General features: G+C 35.9%; 1 protein-coding gene across 1 annotated transcript; it reads left to right on the top strand.

Moving 5' to 3' along the window:
* Positions 1–612: 612 nt before the first annotated feature.
* Positions 613–5,597, top strand: LOC128198657 (uncharacterized). The gene is made up of 4 exons (XM_052885024.1): positions 613–1,258; positions 1,536–1,595; positions 2,263–2,373; positions 4,582–5,597. Exons 1-4 carry the CDS (start codon positions 1,197–1,199, stop codon positions 4,676–4,678), a joined length of 330 nt encoding a protein of 109 aa, XP_052740984.1. The 5' UTR covers positions 613–1,196; the 3' UTR covers positions 4,679–5,597.
* The last annotated feature ends 11,252 nt before the right edge of the window (positions 5,598–16,849 follow it).

The following is a 16,849-nucleotide window of genomic DNA, read 5'->3' on the forward strand; positions in this document are numbered from 1 at the left end:
TCTATGAAATGCTTGTTAGTCTTTCTTAGTCTTTAAGTTAAAACTAACACAAAACATAACAGCTCTCCTTGTTAAAAATATCCTGGTATGTTCATTTTAGCCAGTACACGGTTTTGGAAAATTGCTATTTATTTTATCATCATCAACGCCATAGCTTGACTTGTAAGCCAGTAATTGCCTCATATATTTTATCAGGCGCCTGACTGTTGTCAGATATTAAATACATTTTGAAACACTCATAATCGAAGGCAAATTAGAGTAAATAAAGTATAGTTCTTTTGACAAATTGACCCTAAAGAGCCTGTTAAAATGCAAATAGAAAATTTCATATAGTAATTATCGAGTAAATCAGTAAATAATTAACACAAAAATTCTTTTTTTTTTAATCTTTAACAGTTTGACTACAATCTCACCTGGTGGTAAGTGATGATGCAATCTAAGATGAAAGCGGGCTAACTTGTTAGGAGTGTGAAATCCACATTCCTTTCAGTTTCTACACGACATCGTACTGGAACGCTTTATCGCTTGGCGGTACGTCTTTGTCGGTCGGGTGGTAACTAGCCACGGCCGAAGCCGACGACTTAAAGTTATCAAACCAATATGCCCTTAAGGCGCTATGTACAGCTAAATCACGCTGAATGATTGGGGTTGTCTGTAAAATGTATAACTCATATGATTCTGCATAAATTTGTGGTTGTAATAGATCGTATTTCTGACCTAATGGCCAGTCTCAAAACACGATTTTACGAACTTTCCTCGATCGAAAATTATTGCAAAATTGCCTCTGAAAATACTTAAAACTCTTAATATCTCAGTTATACCTAAAGTAATTTCGCTACAAAATATTATAATTATTTGTCATCTGTTACTAAAGAAATTGGCCAAACGATATTTTAAATACAAAGAATATTACATTTAAAAAAAAATATTTATTGATTTGGCACTTAGGTCCTTGTATTCTGAATCGCGTCTTCTCTGTTACTCGTATTCCATTAGACAGTGAGCGTTGAATCGCGCTGCTAGACGGATGTGCGCTAAGTTGTGCTCTCGGACGTATAATATTTTATTCAGGAAAAATTGTTTTAGTTTTATAAGTTTGAGACATTCGTGTAGCATAAGTTTTATAGACATAATTATAGTGTTAATAATAATTAAATATAAGTAATAAATTGATATTATAGTATAAATTATTTAAAATGCGCCCGAAATTGAAGAATATACAATATAAAAAACAACAAAAGCATATGCTCGAAGTTGTGTAAGTACCTGCTTATCTATTTTTTTTTAATGATTTTTTAACAAATAACATATTTGGTGATGTGTGAATGTCTATGTACACGAGTACTGTACCTATTTTTCAAATTTTCTCATAGTAGTTTCGTGGAATAGGGGGATGTCGATTACACTAAGTATTATATTCTGCGAGTTCGAGCCTTGGACACTTACATGATATAATTTTTTTTTAATTTTTCTAATAAAGTAATTTAATTTTTTCATATTTTCCTTTTTTTATTTTAATATTTATTTGTTTTCAGTCGGAAAAGACTTTTGAAGATTAATTCTGAAAATCCATCAATTCGACCAGTTTTGCAAGAGTAAGTTTTTATTATCGATGACCTAAACTAAATAAATGCAAAAGAATCACCTGTTCACTCTCAGTTGCGTGCACTTCATAGATGCAAAAATGCATAGCCTACCCTGAGTACTCCTTACGAACCTGGATCAGATAGGGCACTATACGTACAAACTTCTCAATTTTTTACCTTGGCCTAAAAGCCTATGAATGCAAAAGAATCTGTCTGTTTGTCTTTTACCTTTCACGGCTGAATTGCTGAAGCCATTAATATAAGTTTTGTTCTAATTCTTTAACCCTTAAATGCTATAACCCATTTTAATCATAATACATACATGTTCTATGATTAAAATGGGTGTAAAAACACCCACAATAAATATTTATACAGGGTGTCACGTAATCAATGTATAAAACGCCAATGGTAGATACACTACCTAATTATCTAAAACTTATTTGAATAGTTTTCAAAACATCGCACCCCATCTTAATCAGTTAATAAATAAATAATTATAATAATAAATCACAAAATTACTTAAGTATTATACTTTTTTGATCACCTAAGTAATTGTCCAACAACATACAGGTCTCAATAGCAATTTCGTCAAAAATCATATTAACGAATGACATAGAAACAATATCCTTACAAGAGTTTTCGCATCAATTTCAAAGGTCGTTTTTTTAAATTTTAGAATACAGAATTCTCAGCACGAATGCCCTGCAAAATCGCTGACAATACCAACAGCTGAACCAACACCAATCTCAATAGATACAGGAGCTATGCAGAAACCAAATTATGATGGGTAAACGGTTTATCAATTTTTTTTTTTTTTTTTTTTATCGTCAGAGTTAGCACGGAACTGCATGGCATTACATCGTGCTAACTGCCTCTAGGGTATTTCCCATTTCTTTTTCTCCTCTTTTTCCTTTTCTTCCTTTCTTATCATTATTTTCCGGAGCATTTGTGCATATTTCTGCCACTCGCCTTCGCTTGACAGCATACGCGAAATCAGGCTGCCGGAGTCTACGTGGCCATCTACCCCATGTGTCGCCCCTCTCAGATCGTCATAGGCAGGGCATTCGAATATGGCATGTCGCGGAGTGTCCTCTTTTCCACAGAAGTAGCAATTTTCGGAGGGAGATTTCCCTATTGCGAAGAGGTAGGTGTTGAACACTCCGTGACCGCTCAGAGCCTGCGTGAGCCATCGGTCCATCTCTCCATGATTCCTCTGATGCCAGCTTTTTAGATCTTTAATTAGCTCCCTCGTCCACGTTCCTTTTCCGCCCGCGGACCATTCTGTTCCCCATTCCGTCAGGGTCTTTTCGCGTAGTTCATGTGAACTCGATTCTTTATCCAGAAAAGATTGCGCGCGTTCTCTAATTAGTTTGTCTACAGGGACAAGACCGGCTAAAACAAGTACTGCGTCTGTGGAGATAGTTCTATATGCTCCAGTTATGCCTATTGCCATCCGCCTCTGTACTGCCTCTAATTTTTTCCGATACAGTTCGACTCTCATGGCATTTTCGTAAATCGGCGCTCCGTAGAGAATAACGGAGTGAGCTACCGAAGCCAGTACTCTCTTCTTGCTCGCTCTAGGTCCCCCTCTTGTTGGCATCAGTTTGTGCAGTGCCTCGACCAAGTTTTGGGATTTTTTGGCGACCTCTTCAACGTGTTTTTTGTAGTTGAGGCTTTTATCGAGCCACACCCCGAGGTATTTAACGTGCTCTTTAGGAGCAACTGCCATATCATCAACTACAAACTTTATTGGGTCTAGTTTCCGCCTTCCGCTAAAAACAATAGCCTCAGTCTTCTCAGGTGCTAAAGCAAGCTTCTTTTCCTTCATCCATGCATTGATTCGTCGGAGCGCTGTGTTTGCCCTAGTCATGAGAGATTTCTCTGTATTTGCAACAACTACTAGCGCCAGATCGTCGGCAAAACCCACTAGCTGGATGCCCTCTTCCTGTTTAAGGTGAAGAACCCCGTCGTATAGAATGTTCCAGAGAGTCGGCCCTAGGATTGATCCTTGGGGCACCCCACTGCTGACTTTAATAACATCCTCTTTTCCCGTACAATCTTTAACTTTGACGCGTCTGTCTTCAAGATAGCTGCTTACAAGGTTTAGTATATACCCGGGGAATTTTCTCTTTTTAAGTTCGAGAACTATCTCTCTCCAGGAGGCAGAATTAAAAGCGTTTCTGACATCTAGACATATTAGGGCACACAATTTTCGGGTTTTTTGTGTACCACTCTTCGCCTTTATAGCAGTTCGTACTATTTCCTGTACCGCCATCAGGGTTGAGCGACCTTTCCTGAAACCGTACTGATTATTAGAAAGTCCGCCGTGTTCGGGTAGTAGGTTTTCAATTCGGTTTAGGAGTACTCGTTCCGTCAATTTTCCGTAACTGTCTAGTAGGCAGATAGGTCTGTATCCGGTTGGGTCGTCGGCAGGTTTGTTTGCTTTTTTGAGCAACACCAGACTGGCTATCTTCCAAGTTGACGGAAAAATGCCAGATTTAAAGACCTTGTCTAGAACGCCCTTAATTTTTTCCGGGATTGTCTCAACCGCGATTTTGACCACTTCGGGGTAAATGAGGTCGGGCCCTGGAGCCTTTTTTAATTTCAGGCTTTTTGCAGCTGACTTGATCTCTTCTGTAGTCACTTCAACTGTTTGAGAAGCATCTTCTGCAATCCGGCAGAAGTCGTCGTGGATAGGAAAAAGGACATCGACCGCTGATCTAATCAGTGCCATATTTAGACTTGGGGGTTGTCGTCGCAATTTATTGGTGACTATTATTAAATACTACTCGGCAAAAGTTGTTTTGCCTTGCCGGCATTAAAAAATAGGGATGGTTTGATAAACAAAATTTAGGGTTACTTTACTTCTACCTATTCTTCTACTAAAGTAATTTCAAATATAACAATAAGTAGTGAGATATTTTTCATAAATCTTAGAACACATAACTATTTATACAATTTAGCTGAAAGTCGATGTAATTTTACTATGTTTTAGAGAAGTTGCCGAGGAGCAGTTATACACTAAGATCGATCGAGGTACATATGAACCAGTGCAAGGTCGAAGAATCATATATATTATGCATTTCACTTAAATAATATAGCAGCAATTGCCCATGGTGTGAAAAATGAACACATTGCCATTAAACAACTTACATTACAAGATTAAGTCATTATTGACCCTTGTGGTCTATTCGTGGACCATGACTTTCCTTTTATTGGAGCTACACCCGATAGATTAATAGGAGATGACACAATTGTGGAAATAAAATGTCCGATAGTGACCTTCAAGAATGGGCTTAAAGAATCCATTCAACAAAATAAGATACAAATATGGAATTACAATAAGAAAACTAAACGTATAAATAAGAATAGTAACTGGTATTATCAGATACAAGGGCAGTTACACGTTTCACGAAGAGCAAAGTGTTTATTTGGAGTATGGAGTAGTGAAAATAAGCCTCTCAAAACAGAAACGATCTTAAGAGATGATGATTTCTGGGAGAAAAAAAATGAAAGAAATACTTCTCAATTTTTATATGGATTGGCTATTGCCAGAATTGGTTGATTTACGAAGAGCGCGAGGTATGCCAAGAGAAGAAAATCCTCCTCCTCCTAATTCACTCTGTGATAAAAAAGAAAATTACCCTTGTAACAGCAGACTGCTTAGTTTTAACGAATTATAATACTACTGGAAAGCGTAATAATGGAGGAGAGATATAATTGAATGTATTGTATTTATCTTTATTTATTAATTGTATTATTTCATAAGTCTCATGACATTTATATGCCATTTTTATTTTAGATCGGTCGAAGAAAAGGTAAAATATGCATTGGCGTTTTATATAGAGTTAGCACAGGAAGTGGATATTGTGTGTCTATTGTGAATATCAACATATATAAAATGTCGACAATAATTACTTCCAATATATCTCAGTTATATTTATTCTACTGTACTTTGTACTATCTTCGAAAAAGAATACTAGATATTAGATATAGAAATGATTTAGAAATTATTTAGATATAAAAATGATCATTAGAAATAAGATATAAAAATGTTGATTCTTTGTAGATTGAAGATAAGTAATAGGTCAATTTAAAGGCTTATTGATGCATATTAACCAAATATAAAGACCGATTAATTTAAATTATATATGTTTTTAATTTTTACATACCCCTTTAAAATAACTATAATATTGAGAACCATTTTTTCGTAGGCAATTAATTAACTGGTTTTTTTTTTCAATAAAAAAATAACATCATAATATGTTCTACCTGCTGATCAGTATGAAGGCGGCGCTTAGCCGGTGTTGTCTTAATTTAAGCCATTTCTGACAGGACCACATGAAACAACACTGTCTGCAAAATCTAAATCTATAAGATATTCTCACATGGCTTAAATTAATACATCACCGGCTTAGCATCGCCTTCATACTAATCAGCAGGTTGAACATATTATGATGTTATTTTTCGCTTTTTAGTTTAGTGGGTAAGTTTTTAGGTTTTGAAGTCGGTTGTATTTTTTTTATTAAAATTTTTATTATTTTTCCATTTTTAGTGTAAAATTTCATCTCAAACTAATACATCAGACCCCTAATGACAGTCACAACCCATCTTGGTACAAAATTCTCACCAATACAAATTAATCAAGCCCAAGCACAAGGTAGCTACCGTAAACCGTTAAGGGGTTCCCTTAATTGACCTTGGTCTTCATCAACAGACCCCTAATAACAGACACAACTCATCTAGGTAGAAAGTTCTCAGCAATACGAATTAATCAAGGCCAAACACAAGGTAGTTACTGTAAACTGTTAAGGAGTTCCCTTAATTGTCCTTGGTATTCATCACCAAACCCCTATTGTGGAAAGTTCTCATTAATACAAATTAATCAAGCCGAAACACTGCTGTAAATCGCCGAAGAGTTCCCTCGTCTTTTTTATGGCTCCATCATCAGATCGATTTTAAACCTTCATGAAATTTTAGTGTTTAAAAGTACTAAATAGAAAAGCTTACGAACACACTAGACACCCATATAATTTTCGAAAGTTCCTCTCAATTTCTCCAGGATTCCATCATCAGATCTTGACATGATGGCAATGGGACCAAATGGGGACTATACCGTTTCAAACAAAAAAAGAATTTTTGAAATAGGTCCAGGCGTCTTTGAGTAATTGGTGTACGTAAGAACCTCCTCCTTTTTGAAGTCGGTTAAAAAACTAAATCAATACATCAAAAGGCCAAAGAGCAAGAACCAATATTTATGTATACATCATTATAAATGTTAAATATATTTGTATAAAAAGTTTAGTCCAATTATTAAATCTGGGTGTATTTACACCCATTGTAGTTATAGTGGTGTACAATATTATCAGGGTTAATTTTATTGGTCAGCCTTTTGTAATGGGTAAATGCTAAAGGGCCCTGTAGTAGGTACCTATTTCATGGCGACGGCCGAATGACGCAGTGGGTAATGACCCTGCTTTCTGGATCCAAGGTAGTGGTTCGATTCCCACGACTACAAAAATATATGTGTGATGAATTTTCAATGTCTGGGTGTTTACATAATATTGTATTAGGTATAAGTATTTATACCCAAGTAGGTATTATCAACTAAATAGGTACCCATGGCACACGCTTACTTTGGGACTTGATCGCAATGTGCGTATTGTCCAAATAGGTAAGTAGGTGAATAATGGATATGACCTCTGCCTTCGATTAGGAGGGTGTAGGTTCAAAACCGGTCCGGGGCATGCACCACCAACTTTTCAGTGATATGCATTTTATGAAATTTAATATCACTTGTCTCAAACAGTGAAGGAAAAACATCGTGATGAAACTTTAATTCCTGAGAATTTTCTTAATTTTCTACGTGTGTGAAGTCGTGATGAAAAAGTGTGTTTTGTATTTAATTTAAAAATTATGTAGTTAAAATTTTCTTATAAATAAAATTACGGAAATGTTTTAATGATAATATGTAGGAACCTATTCATTGACGAATAGGCGCGAATTTTTCAAGCGACGCGTCGGCCGCCGAGGCCCCGCGCCACCGCCCGCGGGCGAGACTGGCGCGATAAATTCGTATCTCCCCGCACCCCGCGTAATAGCCTAAACATTGTCTATTCATAGCGCCTTAACCAGTTTCATTCAAAAGCAATAATAAATAAGCATGATAACTTAGTTTATGATGCATTTAACATGCAGTTTATACTAATTAGTTACCGATAATTTCATAACTTTTGGAATATTTTCTCGAAAACCACACTCGACGCCTTTTCTATGTGGAAATATAACTAAAATTTGGAGCGCTAGAGGCTCTCATCTGTGAATAGTTTATGCGGAGAGAAATCCACGCCATCGTGTGATGCATTAACTTACGTCACTGGGATTAACGAGCTTGTGTAGGAATTCCGGGATTTTGATGTTATTTACAGTTTTGGTGTAACAATATTATTATATCCGACGCCCCGCGGTTGTACTCCGTTGTTCCCGTTTCCGTGAGAATATGTAGTTACAAACACAAAAGTAGACACTCGCAAAATCGTGGCTTCCTATTAGTAAGAGAATTTTCCATATCGGTTCAGTAGATCCAGATATTACCCCTATAACTCTACAAACTTTACCTCTTTATAATATTAGTCATCATCATCACCATCATCATCATCATTACAAAACATATTCGGTTCACTGCTGGGCATAATTAGTCTCCTCTCAGAATGAGAGGTCACGCAGAAAATAAAGAAAATTCTCAGGTATACAGGTATCATCACGATGTTTTTCCGTCGCCGTATGAGATACGTGATATTTAATTTCTTAAAATGCACATAACTGAAAAGATGGAGGTGCATGTCCCGGACCAGATTCGAACCTACGCCCTCTGGAATCGGAGGCAGAGGTCATATCCACAGGGCTAGCGCGGCTTTATAAAAAACTAGCTGACGCCGCGTGGTTGCTGTTCCAGTAGGAATACGGAGATAAAATATAGCCTATAGCCTTCCTCGATAAATGGGTTATCTAACACTGAAAGAATTTTTCAAATCGGACCAGTAGATCTTGAGATTAGCGCGTTCAATCAAACAAACAATCAAACTCTTCAGCTTTATGATATTAGTATAGATTAGTACCATATTCATTTTTATATGAATTATAAATTGGTGTTTTACAGTGTAGATAGATATAGGTAGCGGTTTAAAATGCTTGCGCAAAAACACATATTCGGACAATGACACAATACAATTCTCAATTATTTGACATCTATATTGAACTGGACCACCACGGAACCCGCTTTCGTTTATAATTATACCTCCGCAGATGACTTAATTTTTAAGTTGTTTAACTTAATTACCGAGGTCTATAACTACGTCATGAAAAGGTATCGTCAGAAGTGAGGAGATCCGCAAAAGAGAAATGAGTACTCAGCGAGTCGTGAAACTGAAGTGGCAATGGGCAGGGCTATATATGTAGGTACATAGATCGAAGAGCCGATGGACGTTGAGGTGCTGGTCGACCCACCACTAGAGGAACTGAAGACATCAAGTGGGTTGCATGGAGCCGCTGGAAGCTGGCGGATCGCGTTTGTTTTGTATAGAACTATATACTTTGTCGAGGTTACTACACTATTGATGAGTTCTTTAACGATAAAGATGCTTGGGGGCCGTTGGATCAGCTTCCACCTTCACACAGGAAGTAAAACTATAAGAAATTTTAATGTTGTCATCAATTGTAAATTATAATATTGTAGGATTTTTTTTAAAAGAGCAACTGTTGAGTTTCTTGCCTTGGTGGAAGAATCTTTACAAATAGTCAACTGACGTGTCAAAAGTGCTTGTAAGCTGAGCCTACTTGAAATAAATGAATTTTGAATAAGAACTTCGAATTTAGAAGTCCATACAAAAGGCCTATGTCCTAATAATATAATCATTACAGTGTTAATAATTAATAGAACACCCAAATCATCAAAAAGCGTAGTATCAAGTCCTTTAAATGTACCTACTTAGTAAATGCTTTTTTTTTAAATTTAATACAAGTACTTACTTGCCTTGAGAAGATTAAAAAGGTATCGCTCATGTTTTCAATGGATAAACGGTCCATGGAAATAACAAGAGATGGATTACTGCGGTTCAAGCGGGCTCTTTACTCTCCGGGATAATACGGAGATTTTTACTACAACACCGCTTAAAGAGAATACTCAACGCTTAATGAAATAAGAAATTCTAGAGATAAATCACAAAAATGTTTACTAAGTTCTAGCGAACGCCTGCGACTTTTTCCGCGTAGAATTCATATTATTTTATGGGCTTTTTGGCTTATGCCTGAATTTTATTTTTATCTCAATGAAGGCTACCTTTTTTATTGTTTACAGTTAGTCCTTAACTACAATCTCACCTGGTGGTAAGTGATGATGCAGTCCAAGATGGTCGCGGACTAACTTGTGAGGAGGAGGATGAAAATCCACACACCTTTCGGTTTGTACACGACATCGTACCGGAACGCTAATCGCTTGGCGGTACGTCTTTGCCGATAGGGCAAAGACGTACCGGCGGTAGGTACCAGACTAGCCACGGCCGAAGCCTCCCACCAGCCATACCTGGACCTATTAAGAAAATCTCAATCGGTCCAGCCGGAAATCGAACCCAGGATTTCCATTTTGTAAATCCACCGCGCATACCACTGCACCACGGAGGCCGTAAAAACCTACCTACTTGTGAAAATTGTTTTAACAATCACTTGAAAATTATAGTTACAGTTAGTGAAAAGAAAACAGTTTTATAATGTAGTTTGACGATAGTTATGTAAGTTTTGATCGACGGAAAATGCCAACTCAGAGCCAGAGCCATAAACCATAATATTATATTTCATGGTAGTTTAACATGCTTTTTTTTCAGCTTTAAATCAATGAATGTCTGGGACGTCTGATCATCATTCTGACACATCACTCAATGAATGTTACTTTTAAAGAAAGAAAGAAAAAAATATCTTTATTTTTAGGTAGTGCCACATATTACAATATTAAATTCTAAATATATAGCTTATAGAGAAATTAAAGAAGAACGCCCTGCAATATGTGGCATAACCTAGAAAAAGGCTCCAACTCAGCATTTTGCCACATACTTCTTATACAAAAGAAGTACGCAGCACTGATTTTCAGTTAGGACCCAGTTCAGGTGCTGCCACGTACACAGTTCAACATCCTATGTAAACCAACGACCTTTTAATAATGTAAACTATCAATTAGGAACAAAATTAAAGCTAAATAGGTAAGTACATTTAAAAAAAATAGCTTTTCATAGCTTCATATCAATCAAATGTTTCAAACTTTGTTTACAATAACTTTCTCCTTGTTATTTATTAACACATTAACACAATTATTCTGTCACATTGTATCCGGTGAAATTGCATTTGATCCGCTAGGTCAAATGTCAAGGCGATTGCAACTCAAGAGCACCAGAGTTATTACCTTATTTAACGAACCATATATTTATGGTACATATATAATATGAATTTGAGTATTCATTCATTTAAACTTTGCCATCCAAACTGGTTTCATGTTTCATAAGGACAATACATATTTTACGAAAATAGTGACTTTTACAATGTCACTCTTATCTGTCATCGTGTTTGTGATCATAATTCTATTGCATTCCACAAAATCTGAGTTCCAAGATGAAAAGACAGTGAACGTTACATCATCGATGCAAAACATTAAAGAGTATATGACGAAAGTGATTAAAGATCAAAGTTCTAAAATCCAGTCGCTACTGAAGAAGGTACAGTATAATGCGCAAATGGTTTTGACAAAAATAAGGAACTTGAATCAAAACCAAAACTTGCCGATAGCAAGTGACCAAACAATTGAAGCGAAAAGATTGAGTGACGATGCCGACAATCAGATAGAATCTCCTATTCAAGAAGATACAAGAACTAATGACATTTCGGATTTTGATAATGCAAGAAGTTTTAGTAACCACTACGTGAGCACTGGATATGGGGCTAGTGGAAACGCTAATTATGGGGTATCAACATACCACCATCATTCTATTGGATTCGATCCTATAAATATTGTAGTATCTATGTCGCTCCTATCATTTTTATTACAAGCTCTGCAAGGATTCTTCGCTAGAACTCGACTACCCACGCCGGTTGTTGAAGCAAGAAGGTTGGATTCTAGATCTCATGGCAATTGGAACAACGTTAAAGAAAATAAGAAACGTGATTTTTCAGCGAAAGATTATTATTTAACAAAAAAATTGTATAAAAATCACCTTTATTAGAATACGTTTATTATAGTTGATGTGAAACTAGTAGAGATTCTTGGGATATTATAATAATCCCAACAAAATTGTGATAATATTTTGATAATTAAACCTATTTATTAACCGTTTGTTTTTTGCTTCGGTGGAATAATAAAGTCGGTTCACTTTGATAGCCGCTTTTGTTATAATGAATGGTCATATTCATCTCCTTTACCAATCCCTTTTATTGATGATGTTTTTTTTGGTGGCGAAAATCCATCAATTCAAAATAAAAAGAAATTTATTTTGATCCAAGTGTTGAAAAACAAAAAGACAGAGTTATTTAGCATTATTATATTACTATGAATTCAAACAAATGTTCTGTCGTTTATTTAAAAAATATAAAAAAGATACATATTTCTTAGTGGTTGTGGAACTAGATTCAGGTTTTCAGAGTGAGGAACCTCTTCAAAATAGGTAAGTACCAACCTACATGTCTTCTTCAGAATAATTTGTCCATCAGTTCCTTTATCATTCTAGGCCGCTCATGTGGAGCTCAAGAAAAGGATTTCTTTATAATTTTTCAAAAATTCCATTTTACATCCCAATATTGTTAAAAAAAACTGTTTACATAGGTACCTGGATATATATTCGTATCTATATAAAATTGAGAGTTAAAAATCTAGTAGTTATTAGTAGGTGGATTTATCCTGTTTCAACAGATAATTTTTCACGCATGCCTTCCTACTTCGAGCTCTACGTCACCCGGTCATAAGACCACAATAATAAAAAGTAGTAGGTAATATCATCCGCCCCAATTCCCGTCTACTTTCTGTAATTGCAGTTCATGTCGCGTGACATAATTTTCATTTCGTTTAACGTTTTACGAGTCATAAAACGAAATTAATACACAAAGTAAATTGCTCCTGAAAATGGTCGCGGCTTTTCTTGCCGAATGGCCTTTCACAAAACCTGTGGACGGGAAGCTTTCGATAGCCAGAAATTCCTTGACTGAAAGTTTGTTAGCCCATGCTTTACATGACGGATGTCCTGGGTTCGATCCCCGGCTGAAGTTTTCTTAAATGATCCAGGTCTGGCTGATGGGAGGCTTCGCCGTGGCTAGTCACCACCCTACCTACAAAAATGTACCGCCGAGCGATTTACTGACTGAATTTGGCTGTTATTTGAAAACAATTTGCGGAAATACTAATTTTCCACGCAGACGAACTCGCAGGTAGCAGCTAGTATTGGAAGATTAGAAGGGGAGATTAGAAGGGGTAATGGAAGATGTAATGAGGCGATTGTGCACATCTTCCAAACAAATACTGATTTGCGGCGATTTTAATGTTGATATTCTAACAGAAAACTCAAAATCTGTTAGATTTCTTAACTTATTTAAATGTTTTGATTTGATGCATGCTTTTAACGAACCTACTAGGATAACCGCAACTTCAGGTACCTGTCTGGATAATATATTTTATAATTGTGTGCTTGAGAGAAAGACGATAATAAATAAATTAAGCTCTGATCATAGTGGTCAAATAATTACTATCTTAAATAATAAAACCAATAGCAATCAATGGGTAAAGTGTAGGCCAATAACTGAAAGTAAATTAAAGCGATTCAAAAACACAATTATTTCTAAAATTCCAAGTCTTGCATTTGAAAATAATCATCCAGACATGCTCTTTGGTACACTTTTCAAGACAATAGACAGAGAGTTTAGTAAAATTTTTAACTTTAAACGCATTAATGCTAGCCAAAAATTAAAGTTTAGCGAATGGGCTACTGTAGGCATTTACAAAAGTAGAGACAAACTGTACGAGTTGTACGAGCAAAAACAATATACTCAAACGCGAACTTATTTAGATTATGTCAAAAGTTACTCAAAAATTTTCAAACGTGTTTGTATTCTTGCGAAATCGTTACACATCAAACAGAAAATAATTGAGTCTGAGAACAAGATACAAACCACCTGGAATATAATTAATAGAGAATCAGGAAAAATCAAACCGCGGGATATCAGTTTTGAATTAATTGTCAATGACAAAAAGGTAAACACTGATATCGAGGTTGTTAATGCCTTTGAAGATTTTTTCCAGAATGTTCCTATCTTGTTAACTGATTCACTAGATTCGTCTGCTACGGAAGCCCAGAGACTATTAAGAGGCAATGTTAAAGAGTGCAACGTTCTTTTTGAATTTCACCACATAACTGTATCAGACATTAAAAAATCTTTCAATTTGTTAAAATTAAAAAGAACCGGAGATCTGTGGGGCATGTCAGTGAAAGTAATATCTAATATAATTGATGTAATTGCTCCCCACTTAGCCATTATTTTTAATGAATGCGTGGATTTGGGTATCTTTCCGAACCTAATGAAACATGGCAAACTGTTACCACTTTTTAAATCAGGTGACAAAACTGATGTTAATAATTATAGACCAATTACAATACTGCCAACACTTAGTAAGGTTTTTGAAAAAATCATTTTAAATCAACTTTTAAGTCATTTTAATTTAAATAATTTATTTCACCCTGAACAGTATGGTTTTACTAAAGGTCGCAGTACAACTGATGCAGGTGCTAAACTTTTAAAACATATATATGATGCATGGGAAAATGCTAAGAATGCTATTGGTGTATTTTGTGATTTGTCCAAAGCATTCGATTGTGTTGACCATAACATTCTTTTACTTAAGTTAAGCCACTATGGCATAAAAAGTGTTGCACTTGATCTCATCGCCTCTTATCTTAGTGATAGAACACAAAAGGTATGCATAAATGATTCAAAGTCTCGCGGTTTTTCTAACACAATGGGCGTCCCACAGGGTTCAATTCTGGGTCCTTTTCTATTCCTAGTGTACATAAACGATTTACCACACCATGTTAGCGGCATCTGTGAGATAGTACTGTTTGCTGACGACACATCCCTAATTTTTAAGAGTGACAGAAGTAAAGATAATTCCGACGATGTAAACCGTGCCATATCGCATGTGTCGCATTGGTTCACTGTTAACAACTTACTTTTAAATGCAAAGAAAACTAAATGTATTGAGTTTTCATTACCAAATGTTATAAAATTAGATAAGTCTATAATGATCAATGGTGAAACACTAGAAATAGAGAATTCCACAGTTTTCCTGGGAGTGACCTTGGATTCTAAACTTCAGTGGGGTGCTCATATAGAAAAACTGTCAGGTAAACTCAGCTCAGCTGCTTTTGCAGTGAGAAAAATAAGACAGTTTACTGATGTTGATACAGCTAGACTTGTTTATTTTGCGTACTTTCACAGCGTAATGTCTTACGGTATTTTGTTGTGGGGCAAGGCTGCTGATATACATTCTATATTTGTACTTCAAAAAAGAGCAATTCGAGCAATATATCAACTAAAATCACGCGAGTCCCTTCGTCAAAAGTTTAAAGAAATAGGCATTTTAACAGTAGCCTGTCAGTATATATATAACAGTATAGTTTATGTGAGACAAAATATTAATTTGTACAAACGAAAAGGAGATCTAAACCCACGTCTTACTAGACACGGGCATAAGTTAGTTATTTCTGCATATCGTCTCCAAAGAGTTAAAAAATCTTTTGTGGGTTTGGGTGTACTCTTCTATAACAAGATCCCCAAGACTGTGATGGACTTGCCAATGCACAACTTTAAGCAATGTGTTAAAAAACATTTACTTAGTCGAGGTTACTACACTATTGATGAGTTCCTTAACGACAAAGGTGCTTGGAGGCCGTTGGATCAGCTTCCACCTTCACACAGGAAATAAAACTATAAGAAATTGTAATTTAATTGTTATCAAATGTAAATTGTAATACTGTATGACTTTTTTCAAAAGAGCAACTGTTGAGTTTCTTGCCGGTATCTTCTCAGCAGAACCTGCCTTCCGAACCGGTGGTAGAATCTTTACAAATAGTCAACTGACGTGTCAAAAGTGCTTGTAAACTGAGCCTACTTGAAATAAATGAATTTTGAATTTTGAATTTGAATTTTATTAGATAAAAAAGCAGCGCTACCTAGTACTAAAAGGTCGAACTATCTAGTAGTTGTATAGTAGGTAACGCCACCTGTTGAAAATTTTATGAACATCACACACAATCCAATATGTCATTTTAGCTAGGTAGGTACGTATTTTTAATAAAAGTTTAAAAATCTAATAAAAATTTGTTTTTCATACTAGTAGTTCAGTAGTTTATTTCACGTTAAAAACTTTGAAATCTATCGTGCGCATGAGTAACTTCAAGCAGCGCCATCTATGTCGCAGTATATGAACTTGTTAAAGAAAGTAGATACAAACCACACGGGTCAGAATGCCAGAATACAAACGTTGTTCTGACGTATTCCTATAGATGCCGCTGTCACTTAATAGTATATTTTATGTTGTACATATTAATATTAAAAATTTCATTATTAAACATAAAATTTAATTTACATTAAATATAAATTATTATTACTGCATAATAAAAAGCAGTGATAGTCCGACGATATACTACTATACGACCTCTGTCTCCGATTTCGAAAGGTGTAAGGTTTGAATCCGGTCCGGGACATTCTCCTCCTCCAACTTTTCAGTTGTGTGCATTTTACGAAATTAAATATCACGTGTCTCAAAAGATGAAGGAAAAACATCGTGAGGAAACGTGTATACCTGAGAAGTTTCTCAATTGTCTGCGTGTGTGAAGTCTGCCATTCTGCATAAGGCTAAGGTGGACTATTCTGCCTAACCCCTCTCATTCTGAGAGAAGACTCGAGCTCAGCAGTGAGCCGAATATGGGTTGATATTGATAATGATGATGATGATGATGATGATGGATGATGATGATGATAATATCCTCAACTAAGTACCTTGTTGGTGCAGTGATTAGCCTATGCGGCTTAGAATCACGATGTCCTGGGTTCGAGTCTCGGAAGGGGCTATGACACACCTAGTTTTTCTCTCTTCAAACCAGTGGGTCTAAAACCGCTAGCATCCAGAGGCTTCATGTATCCCGATTGATGTCTACAGTCGTAGATCTACTCCGAAA

This window comes from Bicyclus anynana, chromosome 13 (assembly GCF_947172395.1).
Source record: "Bicyclus anynana chromosome 13, ilBicAnyn1.1, whole genome shotgun sequence".
Classification (NCBI taxonomy): Eukaryota; Metazoa; Arthropoda; class Insecta; order Lepidoptera; family Nymphalidae; genus Bicyclus; species Bicyclus anynana.

Coding starts and splice junctions, on each gene's coding strand:
- LOC128198657 (XM_052885024.1), top strand. CDS start 1,197: ATGCGCCCGAAATTGAAGAATATACAATATAAAAAACAACAAAAGCAT. Junction 1,596..2,262: donor ATTCGACCAGTTTTGCAAGA/GTAAGTTTTTAT, acceptor TTTAAATTTTAG/AATACAGAATTCTCAGCACG. Junction 2,374..4,581: donor CAGAAACCAAATTATGATGG/GTAAACGGTTTA, acceptor ACTATGTTTTAG/AGAAGTTGCCGAGGAGCAGT.